The sequence below is a fragment of the Melanerpes formicivorus genome, unplaced genomic scaffold (genome assembly GCF_026170545.1).
Source record: "Melanerpes formicivorus ecotype bairdi unplaced genomic scaffold, bMelFor1.0.p_v2 SCAF_4, whole genome shotgun sequence".
Classification (NCBI taxonomy): domain Eukaryota; kingdom Metazoa; phylum Chordata; class Aves; order Piciformes; family Picidae; genus Melanerpes; species Melanerpes formicivorus.
This window is the reverse complement of record NW_027142356.1, coordinates 29,467,065-29,486,254: the sequence shown is the minus strand read 5'-3', so window position 1 is coordinate 29,486,254 and position 19,190 is coordinate 29,467,065. Positions and strand designations below refer to the sequence as shown.

The 19,190-nt window shown below is 39.3% G+C and overlaps 2 protein-coding genes across 26 annotated transcripts in view; one reads left to right on the top strand and one right to left on the bottom strand.

The window, feature by feature from the left end:
* PCM1 (pericentriolar material 1) overlaps positions 1-12,641 on the top strand; it is a 41,969-nt gene extending 29,328 nt beyond the window's left edge. For 18 of the 22 annotated variants that reach the window (XM_068137471.1, XM_068137479.1, XM_068137464.1 and 15 more), the window contains 12 exons: positions 10-147; positions 386-519; positions 1,495-1,629; positions 2,183-2,380; positions 4,619-4,678; positions 6,281-6,419; positions 7,134-7,279; positions 8,268-8,343; positions 9,422-9,672; positions 10,296-10,388; positions 10,507-10,630; positions 12,324-12,641. In XM_068137471.1, the coding sequence (XP_067993572.1) occupies positions 10-147; positions 386-519; positions 1,495-1,629; positions 2,183-2,380; positions 4,619-4,678; positions 6,281-6,419; positions 7,134-7,279; positions 8,268-8,343; positions 9,422-9,672; positions 10,296-10,388; positions 10,507-10,630; positions 12,324-12,349 (1,520 nt within the window). In that variant the 3' untranslated portion in view covers positions 12,350-12,641. The remainder of the gene's footprint in view (positions 1-9; positions 148-385; positions 520-1,494; positions 1,630-2,182; positions 2,381-4,618; positions 4,679-6,280; positions 6,420-7,133; positions 7,280-8,267; positions 8,344-9,421; positions 9,673-10,295; positions 10,389-10,506; positions 10,631-12,323) is intronic. The other 4 variants (XM_068137468.1, XM_068137469.1, XM_068137480.1 and 1 more) reach the window with 2 other exon arrangements.
* On the bottom strand, positions 7,446-18,218 carry LOC137440832 (general transcription factor IIE subunit 1-like). 4 transcript variants are annotated; one of them, XM_068137488.1, is made up of 5 exons: positions 17,693-18,218; positions 16,158-16,359; positions 14,926-15,137; positions 14,502-14,758; positions 7,446-7,605 (listed from the first exon to the last, which is right to left on the bottom strand). In XM_068137488.1, the coding sequence occupies exons 1-5, from the start codon at positions 18,138-18,140 to the stop codon at positions 7,600-7,602; spliced, it is 1,125 nt and encodes a 374-aa protein (XP_067993589.1). In that variant the 5' UTR covers positions 18,141-18,218; the 3' UTR covers positions 7,446-7,599. The 4 variants fall into 4 exon arrangements, with proteins under 4 accessions (XP_067993589.1, XP_067993587.1, XP_067993585.1 ...); XM_068137486.1 differs by lacking the exon at positions 7,446-7,605 and adding an exon at positions 10,223-10,450; XM_068137484.1 differs by lacking the exon at positions 7,446-7,605 and having other exon boundaries at positions 14,083-14,758.
* Between the last annotated feature and the right edge of the window lie 972 nt (positions 18,219-19,190).

Sequence of the window (19,190 nt, the reverse complement as noted above, 5' to 3'; positions counted from 1 at the left end):
TAAATATAGGCAACACAGTGATTCACTTAGATCAAGCTTTGGCTAGGATGAGGGAATATGAGCGTATGAAAATTGAAGCTGAAAGTACCCTTGACTCTGAGGGCTGCTCTAGTAATTTTCAGGGTGCTTCTGCTGCTAAATTAGAAGGTATGCACATATATACATATTTTGCTTAGTTTTAGAAACTGATTAACTATCAAGAATCTTTTAATTAGCTGAATTGCATTCTTCTTCATTTACATTGAAAACTTAGCAACGTTTCAAAGGATCTTTGCATACTTCAGTAAATATTGCTCATTTTTAAAACAGAAAAATCTGTCTGTTTAAAGTTGATATTGCTTTAGTGGTAATGTTGAGTGACTTAAATATGCTTTTTTCTAATAAGGTCCAAGCACTAGTGATGGCCTTCCTGTGCCACAGTCAGGTGAAGTTTCTGCTGTTCCTTGTCCTCATATAGATACTCAGCAGCTTGACCGACAGATTAAAGCAATTATGAAAGAGCTCATTCCTTTTCTGAAGGTAAGAACTCTCCTCAATGTTAGAAGGATAGCAAAAGCACCTGTGTAATTACATAAAAGAACACTAGCTAAAATTGATAGCTTGCATCTTGGCAACAGCTGCCAATAAATATGTTAAGTTTCAGACCTTGCTGAGGATGAAGTAATAATTAAATACTCCAGCAGAAACATTCATGTTTGGGAATGTACTTCTGAAATATTTTCTGCATTCTAGCAAAGACAACTGAGAGAATTTTCATTAAAACTTTTGTTAGTTGAAATAGTTCTGAAGAATAGCTCTGAGTTCTTGATTGTTAGCATTTTTTTTCTCATGTTCTTAAATGTCTTTGAAGTTGAGAGATTGTAAACTTCAGTAAATACAGTGGGCAAGTGTACTTTAAAGAAGTAGTAGTCATAGTTTGTTCTGTGCAAGGTTAAAGAGCAGAGAAGATTGAGTTGTAAGATGCTTAAGCCGCCTCCCTGTTCCCTTTTATAGTACACACAGTATATAAGCTTTGGTTTGTTCAATAAGGTACTTGGTTGATAATAGATTTGAAAGCCAGGTGTGTTGTTGACCTGCCACACTCTCAGCACCCAAAGAATTCTGCTTTGTTTGCCATTTTAAGGAAGCTTACAACAGCTTAACATAGAATTTAGTACACTCGAGTATCCAACCACACCATAGGAAGGTTCTTAGCTTGTCCAAATATTAAACGATGGCATGTACTAATGCATTGGAAAAGTGAGATGAAGCTTTTGTGTGTCATGGCTAATCTGTCATTAATGAAACATGGGATCTGCCATAACTGTATTCCTGTTTGTTTTGTGAGATGGGTTAGGACTCCTCCTGGGGTGCTGTTCTTTCAGGGCCTGGGTTTTGTTCATTTGTTTGTATATATATATATACACATACATATATAAAATTACTTTCAGGGTTTGAGCTGATGGCTAATTATTTTGAAGTGGTAGCTAAGTTAATTCTGTGTTACTTGCTTAGGAACACATGGATGAAGTATGCTCATCTCAATTACTGACATCAGTAAGACGAATGGTCTTGACTCTTACACAACAAAATGATGAAAGTAAAGAATTTGTGAAGTTCTTTCATAAGCAGCTTGGCAGTATACTTCAGGTTAGTAGTTTCTCAGTGATGCTTTTGTAACAGTATTGCAACTTGGATAATGAGCAACAGACAAACCAGCCTCCCTGAGGTTTTATCCTGCATCTTCAACAGCATAGCTGCTGTTCTTCAGCTTTGCTAGAGTGACGAGGCATTACCCTCCTAAAATGAAAGCTTTTCCATTCACAGAACTTCTTTTCCATCACTGCCAGACAGTGTGAAGTGTGTCTCCTGCCCATGGATGTCTTCAAGCAGAGTTCTTGATGATCTTCCTTATGGACATTTATGTAAATTCCTGAAAATCAATAGGTTGCTCTTTTCTTCCCCCTTCTTTACACACTACCACCCCCCACCCCACCCCCAAAAAAGAAGGCATAGAATTTAGACTAGTAATGAGAAATTTTGTTTTGTGAGTAAAGATACTGTTTAAGATACTAAAACATTTTTTTTAAAGCATGAGCTATTTTATAACCATTTTTTTAGTTATTAGGAATAGGACAAATGTTTAGGTTTTGATGTTTGAAAGCCTGTTTCAAAAAAAATGAAAAATTATTTCTTTTCACAGGATTCACTGGCGAAATTTGCTGGTAGAAAACTGAAAGATTGTGGGGAGGATCTTCTTGTGGAGGTCTCTGAAGTGTTATTTAATGAATTGGCCTTTTTTAAACTCATGCAAGACCTGGACAACAACAGTATCTCTGTAAAGCAGAGATGTAAAAGAAAAATAGAAACTTCTGAAGTGATACAGTCTTATGCTAAAGAGGTTTGTTTTGTTGTTTTTCTTAAAATGTAGCTTTTCTGAGTTTCCTAAACATCTGTATTGCCTAAACTGCTTTGATTACCTCAGTTCAGACTTTGTAGATAGACATCTTTTACAAGTAAGGGCCATGTAGTTACAGTATTGCTTGTGTAGAAGCTTGAACTTTGTAATGAAGATGTCCTGTGTTATAGGCAAGTGTCTGTTACAGATACCTGATTGTGTGGACTTTGCTAATTCAGAGAAAGTGTGTTCTAATGGGTTTGTGTACACATAGGAAGGAGTAGTCTAGTGTTGAAATAGTACTAACATTGTGTAGTTGTTGCGGTTTAACCCCAATACACAGCTAAGCACCACACAGCCACTTGCTCACTGCTCCCTGGTGGGATAGAGGAAGGGAAGTGGAAAGGTAAAAGTGAAAAAAATCACGGGCTGAGATAAAGTCAGTTTAAACAGCTAAAGCCACATGTGCAAGCAAACAAAAAATGGACTCACTGCTTCCCATTGGTAGGCAGATGTTCAGCTAGCTCCTGGAAAGGAGGGCTCAGTGTATAATAGTTACTTGGGAAGATAAATGCCATCACTGTGAGCATTCTCCACTTTCTTCTGCTTCCCCCACCTGTTACTGCGGAGCATAATGCTGTATGGTATGGGGTATCCCTTTGGTCACCTCTCCCAGCTGTGTTCCCTCCCAACTTCTTGTGCACCCCCAGCCCACTCACTGATGAGGTTGTGTGAGAAGCAGAAAAGGCCTTGATGCTGTGTAAACACTGCTCAGCACTAAGACATCCCTGTGCTATCAACAGTTTTCAGCACATATCCAAAGCATAGCTTCATACAATGAAGAAATCTAACTTATCTCAGCTAAGTATTTTGGCGTGAGGGGGTCTCAATTACTCATCCCTCTGGTTATGCATACAGCTGCAGCTTTTCTTGCAGTATTTAGTTAGGCACCATCTTTCCCTAAGTTGAGCAAGTCTTGTATGAAGTCTTGTTGGCATGTGTAGAAGGTACTGCTTTCTAGACTTGGAGCATAAAAAAAATAGATAAACTTTTCAGAAATGTTTGGGACAGGAACACTTACTCTGCTCTGATAGCAAGTTGTATTAGGTTTTGCACCCTTTACATTATTAAAGACACTGCATCACCATCTTTGATTTTAGTATTGTAGTTTGGGTTTGGGGTTTTTTTGTTATATTAATTGTTCACATACTTAATTGAATCAGGTATCCACCTCAGTGTTTTTTCTTGTATATAGTATAGTTATGACTTGAGTCATAACTGTCCTTTCAGCTTTCTTGTAGAAACACAAATACCAAAGCAAATCCTTAACTTATTCTTACTTTAAAATGTCAACAGAAGATATTTTGTTAATCTGTCTTAATCTTTAATGTCCTTTTGAATAGTTTTAAGCATATCATCAGCTATTTTTCAAGATAGTTCAACTCAGATATACCAGTAATAGGGCTAGGATGAGAGTTACTGCAGAGTGCAGTAACAAGGAGAAAGAAACCCTCTGCATCCAGAATGACTTGGTCATGACTTTTTATTTCATCTGAAGCTGTTCACTGGATCTGTGTGACATAAAAGAGTGGTTTATACACTGCTTATGAGAACACATGGAGCCAATTTAGATCCACCATTTCTTCTCTTTTAGAAGACAGAGAATTAGTGTTAAGGTCAATGTTTGCCTTGTCGCTGTGGCAGCAGCAACAGATTCAGGTTTACCAGAGCTAGAGATAAGCCAGAACTGGTAGGTCCTGGTTAGTTTATTCAGAGCTGCACAATTATCTCTGTATGATCTTCTCACAGCTTGTAGTGCTGGGATCCTGATGCAGGCCTATCCGGTCTGTCTTGATTTTGTGGCTGCCTGAAGTCCAATAGGCTGTTTTTAGCTTCTGTGCTGAAAAACACAGTTCTCTGTCTTGTCCAGAGCTGCTGTATCTAATTCTGTATCTTAAGTATGAGCCAATCATAGACTTGAGAATTAGCCTGTGTAAATATAATTGTTTAAATTAAAAGTTAGCACAATTTTTTGTAACATTATGCAACTCCAATAAAATTTTGAAGACATCTGCATAAACATCCTTGGTAGTATACAAGTCCCTCTGGCTTACTGCTGTTTTGAGATAGCAGTTCTTGGTAAATTTGGCATTTCAGCCAGGTTTTCACAAAACCCTGGTTTGGTACAATATTTCAAAGCTATTTCAGTTCAGAATTGAAGACAGTTTGTGTTTTTTCTAGGCAAAAAAAGGTCTCCAGGTGGATGCTTGTTCATCTGCTGAAGATGTCGATGAGGACAAAGTATGTTTATGTTTCTCAACTGTCTTTATTCCTCAGATCATTTAGTCTTACCTGTTTTGTGTCATAGAAATTCAGTATCTGTAAACACTCCATATTCTAGTGTTTATGAAGTTACCAAACGTCATGGGGTTTACCTTTTTGTTATTTTCAGTGAGTTACTGTATCAAAGTAACAAAGTAAATTATCATTTCCATTTTTGCATTTGAACTGATGGTCTGGGAAACAACTCCTGAAAATTCTGCACTAATTAGTGAGTCTTTGTTATTACATACATTCAGGAAACATGACTTGGTTGCCAGTGCTTTGGTTGTTCTTGTTTTCACTCCTGTTTGTGCTGTGGAGTCATTACCAGTGTAAAGAATCCTTGTTGCAATTCTTTGTTTTGAGACCTCCATTCTTACCAAAGATAGAATTAAAGATGCTTTTCTATTTATTGTTGGTTACATTTATGTAGATTGAGTTTTGCTTTGGACTGACAGTTTGAAAGTCTAAAACCAGCAAAGTTTATGTTGAATGCTATGCAGCTGAAGTGGAATAATTTGTGATACTTGCTGAGCAGCTTTAGGATACGATTTTGGTTTTCCTTTTAGTATTAATCTTCAGTAATTTAAAGAAAAAAAGACCTGTTCTGAAGGTGTTGATGGGATTTGATGTTTGTGGGATTTGGTCTGGGCCTGTTGCCTGTAGTCTCAGCTCAGGGCTCTGAGAATGTTGTCCTTCACTGCTGAAGAATTAAATAGCAAGGACAAGTAACTATTTTAAGAATTAAACAGTTACTTTTTAAATGGCATGGAGTAAGTTTGTTTCCTTTTAAGGAGAAGACAGATGTTCTGTGCTGGGACACATGGTATTTGAATCCTCAGACTCAAAGCCTGTGTGTGCTCTGAGTATTAAATGTTTTGTGGTTTTGAAAACCACTAAAATAATTGTTTGGGGAGGGTGATTGTATATGGTGTCTTTTATTTTCTGCTGGAATGTTCAGCTTTGTTTTTTCAAACCAAGAGAGACAAATGTCTCTCAAATGGAATGTTGCTTGTCTTCCTGAATGGGCATAAGTGTTAAGTGTAGGCATGTATGGGCATAGTCAGTGCTTTCTTCTAGGGCTTAGAGCTTCTGTTACAGTTGCTGTAGAAGAGTCCTTTCAAGATTTAGAGCCAAACTCAGGGCTTTACTTGGAGTTCATAAAAGCTCAGCAGAATTCTATCACTCAGTATTTAGCAAGTCATTCAGCAGAGAAACTACTGAGTAGCTATTGCTAAAGATGCACTTAGGAGCATTCCTAATTTTTACTAGAGATGATATAGAACAAGCAGGGAAGTTGCTAGAAGGTAATAATGTTGATGCATCTTTCTTCCTCTTGATAATGGACAAAACTAATTTAAAGAAATGTCTGAACATCACATGATATCTTATAGTAAGTTCTGATGGTCTGTTAACAGAGTAGCTTTGCAGTATTAATCTCAAGGCCTTAAGGAGTGCTTAGTCATGAATTTTTAGCCTAACTTGATTTTTGAGGAAAAGAAGCGATCCTTGCCGCAGAAACTGTAACTTAATCTTTAGTTAAACCTATATAAAACTACAAAGTATTCCTTGTTTTCTTAGGACAAAGATGAGACTGAAACTGTTAAACAAGTGCAGGATTCGGAAATGTATGGTGGTGGTGGAGTTCCTGAAAGTATTAGATCTGATGTGTCTGATCAGGAGGAAGATGAGGAAAGTGATAGTGGTCCAGTGGCAATAAGTAAGTGATTTTTATTTAGTGCATTCAGAACTTTCACTGTAGCTTTGATCAACTTATTTTACAAGAAGATTCTAAATACTGCTGTTTAATCCCTTCTCTCACAGATTTTCTAATGAGGTCTTTCCCAGGGGAAGCTTCCCAGTACTGTATTTACTAGCATTGTGTAAAGGGTTAAAACATTCCAATTAGAGGAGCTTTTTCTCTTTGTAATCAATAGAGCTGCAAAAACATTTGCTGAAGTTACATATCCTGTCTCAGCTAAACCTGAGTTTTCTCAGCCTTTAACCTGGATGATATGAAAGCCACTGAAGTGTTGTGCAGTTTTTAAATGGTGATGGTTTTCATACGCTTCTATTAAAAATATGCACGCTTAAATACTTTTTTTCCCCCTGTTCATTAGCTTACACCAACCACTTGTGGCTTATTTTCCCTCATATTTACATTCTTCATGCTAGCTTGTTTAATAAACTTAGATACTTCACACTAGCAGAGTGGTAATTATATATAATACAGTTTTAGGAGCATATGGATCTTTGAAAGTTAAGGAATCACTGTATCTTAATTTCAGGTAATGTTTTGAAGTAAGAATTGTGACTGATCACTGCAGTAAATTACTAAAAGAGATTTGGATTGTGCAGCCTGACTTTTAGTCTGCCAGGCTTCATCAATATGTAAATCCCATCTGAAGGTGGTTTTACATTGATTTGCCTTCAGGTTTATCCAAAGCAGAAACTCAAGCTCTGACTAACTATGGCAGTGGGGAAGATGAGAATGAAGATGAAGAAATAGAATTTGAGGAAGGACCTGTTGATGTGCAGACATCACTACAAGCTGACATCACAACAACTGAAAATGAGCAGGTATCACCAAAGCTGTACATGTAGAACACACCTTAGGCAGTGCACAAATTTTCACTACTTATTTGTACATACAGTATCACAGTATCACTTAGGTTGGAAAGGACCTCGAGGATCATCGAGTCCAACCTGACACCGCAGACCCCATGACTAGACCATGTTTCATGTTGCTCTGTTTTCATACTAATGAAAGCAGAAGAATGATGCAAGAAATTAAATTGAAGTAATAGCTGGTACAGAAAAAAATCAGCATTCCCCACTGTAGTTTCTTATTGGTGTATCTGACGCCAGAATGGATGAATGGACCCAGGCAAAACTAATGTTTAAATCTGCTGTCAGAGAGAGAAAATGTTCAGTTGCAGTAGGAAAGATGAACTTTCAAAAACACATCATAATTTAAATGGTTAACTGGTTCTCCCTCTGATCACATCAAGTTCTTACTGGGCTTTTCTCTGTCACATAGTAATTGTTTCTAGAACAATGGCGAAATGTTACTGGCTGCTATTGTCATTTCACTGTTGATTTGCTTAAAAACATTTGGAAGTGTGTGGCCTGATTCTGGAGACTTGTCAATTCTATACATTTCAGTAAGTGAGATTGACCATTGAAACCTTGGTTTGGTCAACAGCTATTAACATTAGGCAAGGATGTAACTGGAATATTTTACTTGAAAGGCTAAAACAGTAGATCTTTTCATGGAACCAAAGACTACCTGGGAACTGGTATAGTGCAAACAAAATTAAATGTTCAGATAAAACATATGTATTAGTGTTAGTTTCTCAAAGTGTTGGTGACTAGCTGATGAGTAGAGAGTAGAATTTGCTGTCTTTCTTCCAAACTAGTGAAAAGACAAAAACTTGGAGCAAGTGCACAGTGTGTGTTTAGTGGGCAGTGCACAGTGTATCTCCAGTTAGCATAGAATGAATTAGTCATCAAGCTGTGAAGCTAATGAGTAGAATTTGTTCTAACTCCTTTTCACCTTCCTTGACAGACTTCAAACCAAGAACTGAGTAAGACAAAAAGCAGTGAGATTTTGTTACCAGAACAAGAATCTGTTAATGTTAAAGGTAAGCCCTGTGTGCAGTAACTGAGAGATTGACGCTTCTACGTGAATTTGCATGCTGTGAGAATTATCTTGGACGCTGCTTGTGATGTTTGTAGTGAAACAGATGATCAAATTTGCAACAGCTTATTGGGCTGTGTTTTTCTTGGAGCCTTATCAGTTGACAAGATAGATCTGTGTTGCTTTATACATAGCAAAATTTTTAAAGAGGAAATCTGGAATAGTATTATCTAAGGGAATGTGGTTTAGATGCTTGACAATAGCATAACCTTGGCACACATCTGTAGCAAAGTTCATGTCTGTTACAGTATTTTGATGTTTAGATTTGTCTCATGCCTGCTTTTTCTGCTACTACCACTTATTAGCAATTGAAATCAGTTTAAAGGTTGTGAATAATGTCGTGTTGTAATTGCTTAAGAACTGAGAAATCATTTTCTGTTAAACTAGTGGGTGGTATGAATGTTACTTTTCTCACTGTTGTTACTACTACCTCACGCTATGCTTTTCTGTTGCAAGTACTAGTTATGTTGTTGGTCTTTATTCATAGACAAAAAGGAGGATTTTTTTTAATAGATCCTGTGTTTCTACAAGAATGTGGCACAGTGTTAAGGAAATCATTGTTCTGTATTATTTCCTTATACCTAGAATTAATCTTCTTATAGTTCTAGAAGCTGGCTTTGGGTTTTGTTTACCTCCATTTGTTTTTTGTGTTTGTTTTTGTTTAAACAAACAAGCTACTAAACAAAAACCCAAACAACAAAAAACCCCCAACAACTAAAACAACCAAAAACAATCAAAACAACAACCAAACCAAAAAGTCCAACCCCCCACACCAACAAAAACTCCGTACCAAGTCAGAAAAGTTGAAGTTGCATACTGTCTTCTGATAACTGCTGATACTTTAAGTGTGTGAAAGCACAAATAACTGCTGGCATATTTCACTCAGCTTTGTGTTAATCTGAGAAGCCATAACTCATTGCTCATTTGTAGCTTTGGGTATTAATCTGTAAAATAATAATGTAGGATTTCTGTAGGATCTTTTCCTATCTCTACCCAGTTAAAATGTAGTTTTGTGATTTTAGGTGAACAAGATGTGGCTGAACTTTTGCCTTATTATGTCAGTGTCATGGAGACTTCACCACCTTTAGCAGTTAATACCCCAGAGTCCTTTATAACAGCAAGTATGAAGACAGAAGAATCAAGCTCATCTTTACCAGTAAATGAAGCTCAAACACCAGACACAACGTGTGTAGGAAATAAATCTGCTGCAAGTTCTGACAGCTCCATGGCTGGTAGTCCTGATACAGATTCACCTGTGTTAGTGAATGAAGATGTATGTATATTTCAGTAAAAAGTTACACATCCCAGAGAAATTTGAAGCTTTTTTTTCTATTTCAGTGTTACTTCTAGTTTCCAGTCTCAGTCAGTTTTCATATGCCAATTTAGGCATTGTTTCCAGATGTGCTTTGTTATTAGGGCAACAAAGCTGGTGAGGAGTTTGGAGCACAAGCCCTAGGAGGGGAGACTGAGGGAGTTGGGGTTGCTTAGCCTGGAGAGGAGAAGGCTCAGAGGAGACCTTATTGCTGTCTACAGCTACCTGAAGGGAGGTTGTACCCAGGTGGGGGTTGGCCTTTTCTCCCAGGCAACCAGCACCAGAACAAGAGGACACAGTCTCAAGCTGCACCAGGGTAGGTTTAGGCTGCATGTTAGGAAGAGGTTATTCATAGAGTGATTGGCCATTGGAATGGGCTGCCCAGGGAGGTGGTGGAGTCACCATCACTGGAGGTGTTTAGGAGGAGAATGGATGGGGCGTGTGGTGCCATGGTTTAGTTGATTAGATAATGTTGGGTGATAGGTTGGACTTGATGATCTGAAAGGTCTTTTCCAGTCCTATTCTATTCTATAATACAGTTTGGAGTGAAAAATTTTCTTAAATGTCACCATTTCTTTTAACAGGAGTCTGGGTCTGGAAATGTAAGCCAAAAATCTGATGAAGATGACTTTGTGAAAGTTGAAGACTTACCCCTTAAACTTGCAGTATATTCAGAGGTATTTTGCTATTGCTTCTGGGATGGGTATTTAGGAGAGCACACCATACATGTCTTAATTACCTAGACAGTGAAAAGAATTATCCAGAAATTTGAGTTTTGCTTTATCTGTTTCAAAGGCAGATTTAATGAAGAAAATGGCAGTGGAGGCTCAAAGCAACAGTTTGTCTGATGAGTTACTGGATGGAGGTGGAGCTCAAGATCAAGAATTAGTAGGAGATGCCCAAACTTTGAAAGAACCTGGTAAAGAGTTATTTTCTAAATTCTCTACAGCTATTGGGAAAACATTCTGGAGTGGTCTAGACTTAATCTGGTCACCACTGAAGTAAGCAGTTATTGTGGTGTTGAAAGAATATCCTTTTTTTGATACCATGCGTTTGAAAATGATGTATTTCTAGATATTCTAAGCAAAAGATAGACATGGGCCCATTTGAGGAAGGTCCAGAGTAGAGCCACAGAAAGGATCAGAGGGATGGAACATTTCTCCTATGAAGAAGGGTTGTGAGAGAATGGAAGTTGTTCAGCTTGGAGAAGAAAAGGCTCCAGGAGCGCCTAATTCTGGCCTTTCAGTACTTAAAGTGAGCCTATAAGAAAGATAAAGACAGACTTTTTAGGCAGGGCCTGTTGGGAACAGGACAAAGGGTAAAGGTTTTAAACTAAAACAGGAGATTTTGACTAGGTAGAAGGAAGCAATTTGTTACAATGAGGTGGTGAAACACTGGCACATGTTGCCAGTGAGGTGGTAGAAGCCCCATCCCTGGAAGCATTCCATGTCAGGTTGGACAGGGCTCTAGGCAACCTGCTCACTGGACTAGATGACCTTCCAAGGTCCCTTCCAACCCAAAGCATCCTATGATATGATAGGATTTTATCTTCCCTGGCCCTCCTATGTACTTCTGTTAGATTCTGTGGCAAATAAAGTCATAAAACACATGTAAAATGGACATTATAATAGTTTTTAAACTTACTGCAATGAAATAGTATTTTCATTTCTTGTTACACAAGCTTGGATTTAATAATATTGTAAATTCTGTTTGCTTTTATCTGATTTAATAATGCACAATATCATTTGCTGACACTGCTTGGTGTTTTCGTAATAGAAGGGTTCAGGAGATCTCAGAGTAGTAAAATATCTCTTCAGGGATAAGTGTTATTCATATGAAGCATGACATGAGGTAGGAAAAAACTTCCAGTGTGTATGATAGCAATAAAAACTTGTCACTTCCATGAAACAGTACTTATGCAGCCACACATTTAATAGTAGGTCATGTCAAGGATACTTCTAATATAATGTTGATACTGTGACACAAGTTATGTCATTAAGGGGCTCTCTTTATCATTATGCTTGTAGTGGCATGCACAAACTGGATATTTTCATGCTAGCTTTCTGCTAGTGTAGCTAGTTCCAACTCCTCAAACAGTATAAACTGATGACAGTCCTTGTGTTTTTAATGCAGTTGTAGTGTGAATATAGGGTTTTCCAGGGTAGAGTGAAGGAAGGTGCATCTTTTCTGTTTCATTCACTGCCCATCACCATTCCACTTGTCATAGCAGGTCAATACTGATGCCTATACCTGCTGTGGGAACAGTCTGGCTAAGAATGCCATGCTCCACAAAAGTGGTAGCTAGCAACTAAGCCCTTTTTAACCTGCATGAAGGATGGCTGTAGCTGTTCAAGCCATGACTCAAAATGCCTGTGAAGAAAAAGTGAGGATAAAATACTTCATTAAAGCACCTTGATGGATACTTCCAAGGAAATGTGGTCAAGACCTGTGTTTGATGCCTTGTAGACTTGACAGGGTGCTTGGTTGCATGGTTTAGTTTGTTGGGTGGTGTTGGTTGATAGGTTGGACATGATGATCTTGCAGGTCTCTTCCAACCTGGTTTATTCTATTCTAGATATTAGACAATAATGAGTATCCCTTCTGTTTTTCAGAAACCTTTGGAGCTCAAAATGCATGAGAATAAGCTGAAGATGTCTGCATTTATAAACTCCACATAGACAAATGCATATGGAAGATCAGCACTAACTTCCCAGAGTTCTGGAAGTGTATAAAAATGTACAAGTTTTTACACGCTGCCTCTTAGGATAGGGATGCTAACTTCTGCCTGTGGCAGTTTGAACAGCCAAAACTGAATCATCTGTTCAGTTTTCCTGCACTGTTTTATTTTCCTGTCTTAATCTTTTTTTATTGTGACTTGTTTAGTAATTTTAAAATGGTAGCTTTAAATAAAGTTTGGACTTGTCTGTAAATTTGTCTTTGAAAGCATTTGTCCCTCTGGCTTACAAAATGGAATACAGAGTTTGTTGTTTGAACTGACTTTAAGCTTTGGTGTGCCTGTAGTAGTTTGTTACTTCCCTTCAGAGAAACAAGGAATACTGCTAGTATTCCTGGGACAAGAAAATCCTGTCACACTGTTTTTTTCCTCTAGAAATGAGGTGTAGACACACAGTACATACTTAATATGTTGCCTTTATAGCCTAGTGTATAGCTGGCATGTAAAGAAGTTGTTTCTGTTGAGGCCTGTGGAATTAATTTCTATCAGCACATTGATCTGAGGTGAAGTAAATACCTTGGGTTTGTAGTAAACTGCAGAAACCATTTGGATTTTTCTTCATTTTCTGTTTTCCACTTTTAGTCTGCAAAGGTATAAAACTGCCTGAAAATTTTAGCATCTTTTCACAGGTAACACTGAAAACAGCTACAGTTGAAAGCCTTTAGGATCTGTTCTGAAAGTACTTGACTTTGTGAAGAGTTTTAAACTCGGTGATAGTGTATGAAGAAGAAAAAATAAAATACAATTTTGAGGACATAGCAAGAGCACTGTGACAAAGGCAAGCCTATGAAAGTGAAACAGATGTTTCATCACTTTGGCACAAGTCTTAAAGAGGACATTTTCTTAAGGAAGGTGATTTGTGCATTTCAGACAAATAGGGTAAGTCATTAAACCGAGCTCAAGAAATTCCTGAATTCCAGCCCTGGAAGGGTGACCTATGTTACAGTGCCTGGAAGTAGTACTTCTTCTGGTCATGCTTTCTCTCTCCCTGTTGTTTACAGAATGGATGAGATTGGCAGGGACCTGAGGAGGTCATCTTGTCCAACACCCCTGCTCAAGCTGAGCAACTAAGACCTGGTCGCCCAAGACTGCCCAGGTAGCTTTTGAATATCCCCATGGCGGGAGACTCTACAACTTCTCTGTGCAACCTGTATGTACTGTGCTCAGTCACCCATATAGTAAAAAAAGTGGTTTCTAACATTGAGGGAACCTCCTCTGTTTCATTTTCTGTCCTTCTAGTCTCATTAGCTGGTAGAATTGCTGCAAGAGTTAAGCTCTCGTCCAGTATCCATAGCACAAGTTCATCACTTCAGACACTTCTGTGGAGCAATGACTAAAGAATTCAGATAATTATTTTTAAGATGAAAGTGAGGATGCCATAGCTGGTTTTCTTCTCCAGCTAAGACAATTCATTAACAGGTCTGCCCTCTATGGAGATTGCTGTGTAACACCTGTCTGTTGTTAAATGAATGACCTAGCAATAGAGCACTGGTAGGGAGTGAAACCAAACCATGTTGAGTTTTGACTCACTTTCACTACTGGAAATATCTCCTACTTCCAGGAGAAGGGTGGAATAATTATTTTCTTAAAATAGATTGCAAGATTGCTTTTGAAACTTGATTTTAATCAGATCCCATTTTACCTCAAAGCAATTCATGGTCCAAAACAAATTACAGCATTCACAAAACTGAAGCACTAAGACAACAGAAAATCCATAGTAACTTTGGATTGTTTTTGCTATAACATAGTATAGTATTTTGAACTGTAGTTACCTACTACAAGATAATTACCTTGCATAACAGCAAGGAGTTCAAACAACTCTTCATTGATAAGCTTTGAGGAACAGTAGTTAAACTATTAGACTATCTGATTCATTTCAAAAGAAGCCTTTGCTCATGCTATACAAGTTAGCATCATCATGTAGTATTTATTCAAAGACAGACTGGAACATTTCTTGTCCTACTTTTATGTAAGCTTCTCTCTCTTCATTTGTCATGAGAGAGACAAGTTCTGGATTTTCACAGACTTCACCATACGAATGAGGCTGACCACCTACCATTAAAATACGACCCAGTGTTTCCTGTTCTTCCTCTTCAAAGTTGCTGCCTGCTACTTCCATTCCTGCTGTTCCTGAGTGCTTGGCCTCTTCTTCAGATTCACTAGTGTCACTGTCTAGTTCAGGTAGTTTGCTTTTGACAACAGGAGCCTGGTCATTGCTTGATGGTGGCTTGAACTCATGCATCATAAGAGTCTTGATGATTTCATTATTGGTGAGAGTTTCTTTAACATTTTCTTCAGAAGTATTTACTCCTACTACACAATACAGAGTGTTAGACATAGCAATAGTTTACAGTTACCAGAGGCATAAATGTTTTTATTTAGTACTTTGGGTCTTGAAGCATTACTCCATATTCTAAACCAAACCACTTACATTTTCAATAGGAAAGAGAAAAGCAGTAAAGCTGCTCAATTTAACTCACCAATGGTACTGTTACTGACTGGTGTTGCTTCTTCTATGGTGCTCTGTGACATCCAGATAGGTTGATCTTTCGTTGCTTTCTCCTTTCTTTTCTTCTTGGGCTCAGAGTCTTGGACATCGATAACTAAGTTTTGAGTGTACATATTGCCAAAAGAGGAACTTTTTTTGGTGTGTTTTTCAAGTTGGCTACATGATTCTAGCACCTGATCAAAGCTGCAAAGTCATCCATTTTGGGCAGGTTAAATTCAGGCAAAACCTCCCTTAGTACCCTTACAAAACCCACCCAAAACCAACCAACAAACAAAACCAACCAAATGGACCTCAGAAAAAAAAACAAACCAAAATGCACATTGATGGGGAAATGTTAACATTCTCCCAGAAAGGGCTATGAGTAACAGCCAAAGGAGTCTGGAAGATTACTTTAAATATAAAAAAGTAGCAAAAAGCCTGAACTCACACAACTATAAATGCACAATGATAATTTAGAATACCTTACCTACTCCAGGCTTAGTATCATAGAATCCATAAGGTTGGATAAGACCTCAAAGGCCATCAACCTGTCACCCAACACCTCATGACTACTAAACCATGGCCTCAAGCACAACATCCAGTCCCTTTTTGAACAACTCCAGGGATGGGGACTCCACCACCTCCCTGGGCAGCACCTTCCAATGGCTAACAACTCTCTCTGTGAAGAACTTTCTCCTCACCTCGAGCCTAAATTTCCCCTGGCACAGCTTGAGACTGTGTCCTCTTGTTCTGGTGCTGGTTGCCTGGGAGAAGAGATCAACCCCCTCCTGGCTACATCCTCCCTTCAGGTAGTTGTGGAGAGCAAGAAAGGTCTCCCCTGAGCCTCTTCTCCAGGCTAAACAATCCCAGCTCCCTTAGCCTCTCCTCATAGGGCTTGTGCTTGAGGCCTCTCACCATCCTTGTTGTCCTTCTCTGGACATGTTTAAGAGTCTGAATGTCCTTCTTAAATTGAGGGGCCCAGACCTAGACACACAGTACTCAAGGTGTGGCCTAGCCAGTGCCAAGTAGAGGGGTAGAATGACTTCCCTGCTCCTGGCTACACTATTTCTGATGCAGGCCAGAAACAGCTAACAGAAAGGAGTAGAAACAAAGCAGAAATGTTTAGAAAGTAGGCTGACAGCTCAGTATTTCAAAGGATTTACAGCTGGAAAAGCGTGGGAGGGTTTGTATCGATTAGTAGATGTTCTAGAGTCATTTTCATACCTTCCTGTTAATTCTGGTATCTCTGTGGGCTGAGGCTCCAGCAAGTCATATGGCAGAGCAGTGTCTTCAATCTCCCGCAGCAGCACAAAGATGGGTTCCATCTGCTCGTTGAATTTTGCCAGCAGGGTTCGAGCACTGCACTTGGGCAGTGCCGAGGCATCTTCCTCTACTTCACTGTTGCAGTAAGTGCAGCGGAAGGTCTCTGCAATGTAACATCACTGAAACTGGAAATCCTCATGCTCATGGGACACGAGATTAGCAGCACATTGTTAAGAAATCCACAGCCTGGACAACTGCCAAAATAGTCTGACTTTATTTGTTCACATGAACTAGGGAAGCACAAACGAAAGGCAAGCTTTTTTTGTTTGTTTTTATTGAGAAGGACTGATGCTAGTCACGCTAGCTATGTAAGAGAGGCATCTCTGTCAGAGGAAGAAGTTAAGTTGGCTAGATATACAGTCATAGAACTGCTGAGGTTGGAAGAGACCTCTCAGATCATGAAGTCCAATTAATCTCACAGTCCCACCACTTACTGCTAATCGCCACATCCACACATCTTTTAAATACCTCCAGGGACAGAGAGAGTATCATCAGATAGCCCATAATCTTTATTTTTTATTTCTCTGTTCTGTTCATAATGTAAGGGGGAGAAAAAGGCATTTGCAAGCCTAAGTAGTGTCTGGTTTTAGCTGTTCAGAGTTCTAAAGTTCAAAAAACCTCCTTTGGAGTCAAAGCATATGGTAAAAACCTGTATTTACCTCTTCAAGCCAAAAAGTGTGAGCATATTCTGTCAAAACACATCACCAGCTTTAATGTGTGTTTTTGAGTAGCCTGACAAAGTCCCTCCATTTAGAGCAAAGGGGTGATCTGACAGTACACTAATTTCACCCTTGACATGTTAATTTAGTCATTTAAAGTTCATCCTCCCTGGCTCTGGGCATCTTTTCCTAATACATCATCCTGATGTGAACACAACAGCTGCGCTTAGAGTAGCGTATTGCAGTATGAGGCCATGTTAACTAGTTCTGAAAGAGCACTCTCTAGTTTGTCAATTTGCTTTTAGAGGAGAAACCTGTAATCTGATGCCACTTCTGCAGTGGGTGTGTCTTCTTGCATAGGAGTGAATGTTTCCTCTGCTGCCAAGCTGCAGTATGCTTAGTACAGTATATGACTGCAAATGGTTTTATCCATCTTGTCAAATTCCTTCATCAGAAGAAGTAAACACACTCACAGATTCAAAACGAAGTGAGTACTGTATTATCCTTTCCATATGAGGAAGCCTCACATGACTTGGCTGAGTAACCTTAAACCAAATTAAGTCTCTTGTTCATAGCAAAACTGAGGCCTGAAACCCAGTTCCCAGCTCCATCTTGTATATTCAAGATTCTTCCTCTTGCTTCTGTTATACCAAGACAGCTTTTCTCTTATCCTCACCTTTCAGCTTCCTTCCCAGGCCCTTCTCCACCCACAAACAAAAAGTGTATTCCAACATACATGCTGAAGATAAACATCTGAAGAGCAACCAACCAACATACCTGTAAATACATCAAAGAGCTGATTGACTTCCAGGTCCGTGTAAGTGCTGGAGCAAGAGGGGCATTTGAAAGAGAATCTGGTTGTTGAATCCCGCTCATCTGCTTCTATTTTCCGGCGTACATGATCCAGTTTGTATTTTACCACATCCACCAGCACTTTGTAGTTGATGTAGTAGTAATTGTGCCTTGTGCTCTTCCCGTTGGGCTCTGTTTCAACTCGCATACGCAGCTTCACAAACTTGTCTGCCTTGAGCGTGTTGAGGACGGTGCGCAGCTGCTTGTGCTCGTACTTGAGCAGCTGCAGCAAGTCTTCCTCCTTCACACAAGGGTAGCGGAGCAGCACGTCAAAGGCCAGGGAGAACTCTGCTCCGTAGAAACCACGTACAATGTATTTGGCCAGGCGCTTCAGGGCTGCTGGAACCTCTGTGATAATGTTTTTGTTTTCCATCAGGAGCTGGAGCACTGTCGGAAGGAGAAGTGCTATACAGCAAATGGAAGGAAGGTGAGCTGTAGTGACGCTTTCTTAGTGTTCACAGGAATATACAGAGCAGGTCACTTGCTGTGCTGCACTTCTGCAAGAGTTGTCACTGAGCAGATTTATGCAAAACACTTAACCTGCACCTGGGGACGGGAAGGTATCAATAGATATCAAAGATTACCTAATCTTGATAGTACAGCAATTACAGCTGAAATATTCATGTCCTCTTGTGTAAAAACCTACAGAAGACATCTAGGAAAACAGGTTACAGAAAGCGTGTAATAACCCTCTTCACAGAAGATGGCAATGTGCTGCCAAATAGTGCTGGTGCAGCCACAGGACCAGAAGGTGGGTAGGTAGTGGGGTGGCATGGGGCATTGCCAACACTGCCATCCACTGCCGAGGGCGCCTTGCCCAAGCCCAGGTTAATGCACATTCCTACACAGAGCTTCCAAGTGACCTTCAGCAGAAATCCTACCTAAATAAAAAACACTATTTGCAGTAGCCTGGTAGCTGAGCCATAATTAAATCTGCATCTCACAGGGGAAGCATTGACAACCTAAGACAAATGTGAACCTACTGCTTTAGGTTGGGAACCTGAAGACTGTAACACCACACTGACCTAAATTTCCCACAGGAAGAGTGAGGGAATACCAGAATAGGCTGCCCAGGGAGGAGATAGAGTCTCTGTACTTCCACTAGGCAAAAACTTGAGCAGCCTGACCTTGCTTTGAGATGAGTTGAGCCATGAACAGGGGTTGGGCTAGACACCCTTCAGAGGTCCTGTCTAACCTAAATTCTTCTGCTCTTTTCCAAAAGTGTTGAGTTTTACCACGGTAAGGAGAGAAGTTTTAGGGAACATAAGTCAATTCACTGACAGTCCTCAGAGCATGAGAAGTGCAATTCTCTGCTTTTTCACAAAAGCACTGAGGAAGGAGCAATTTAATTTGTCCTTATCCTCAACACAAGGCTTAAGTACAGTGCGTCCAACTGCCACACGTTAGCAGGGCTATGTAACTC

Excerpts from the sequence above, each read along its gene's own strand:
- LOC137440832 (XM_068137484.1), bottom strand. The coding sequence starts at position 18,140 with ATGGAAAACAAAAACATTATCACAGAGGTTCCAGCAGCCCTGAAGCGC. Across the intron at positions 16,360-17,692 it reads GCTCTTTGATGTATTTACAG|AGACCTTCCGCTGCACTTAC; the intron begins GTATGTTGGTTG and ends GTTACATTGCAG. Across the intron at positions 14,759-14,925 it reads AGTCAGTAACAGTACCATTG|TAGGAGTAAATACTTCTGAA; the intron begins GTGAGTTAAATT and ends TGTATTGTGTAG.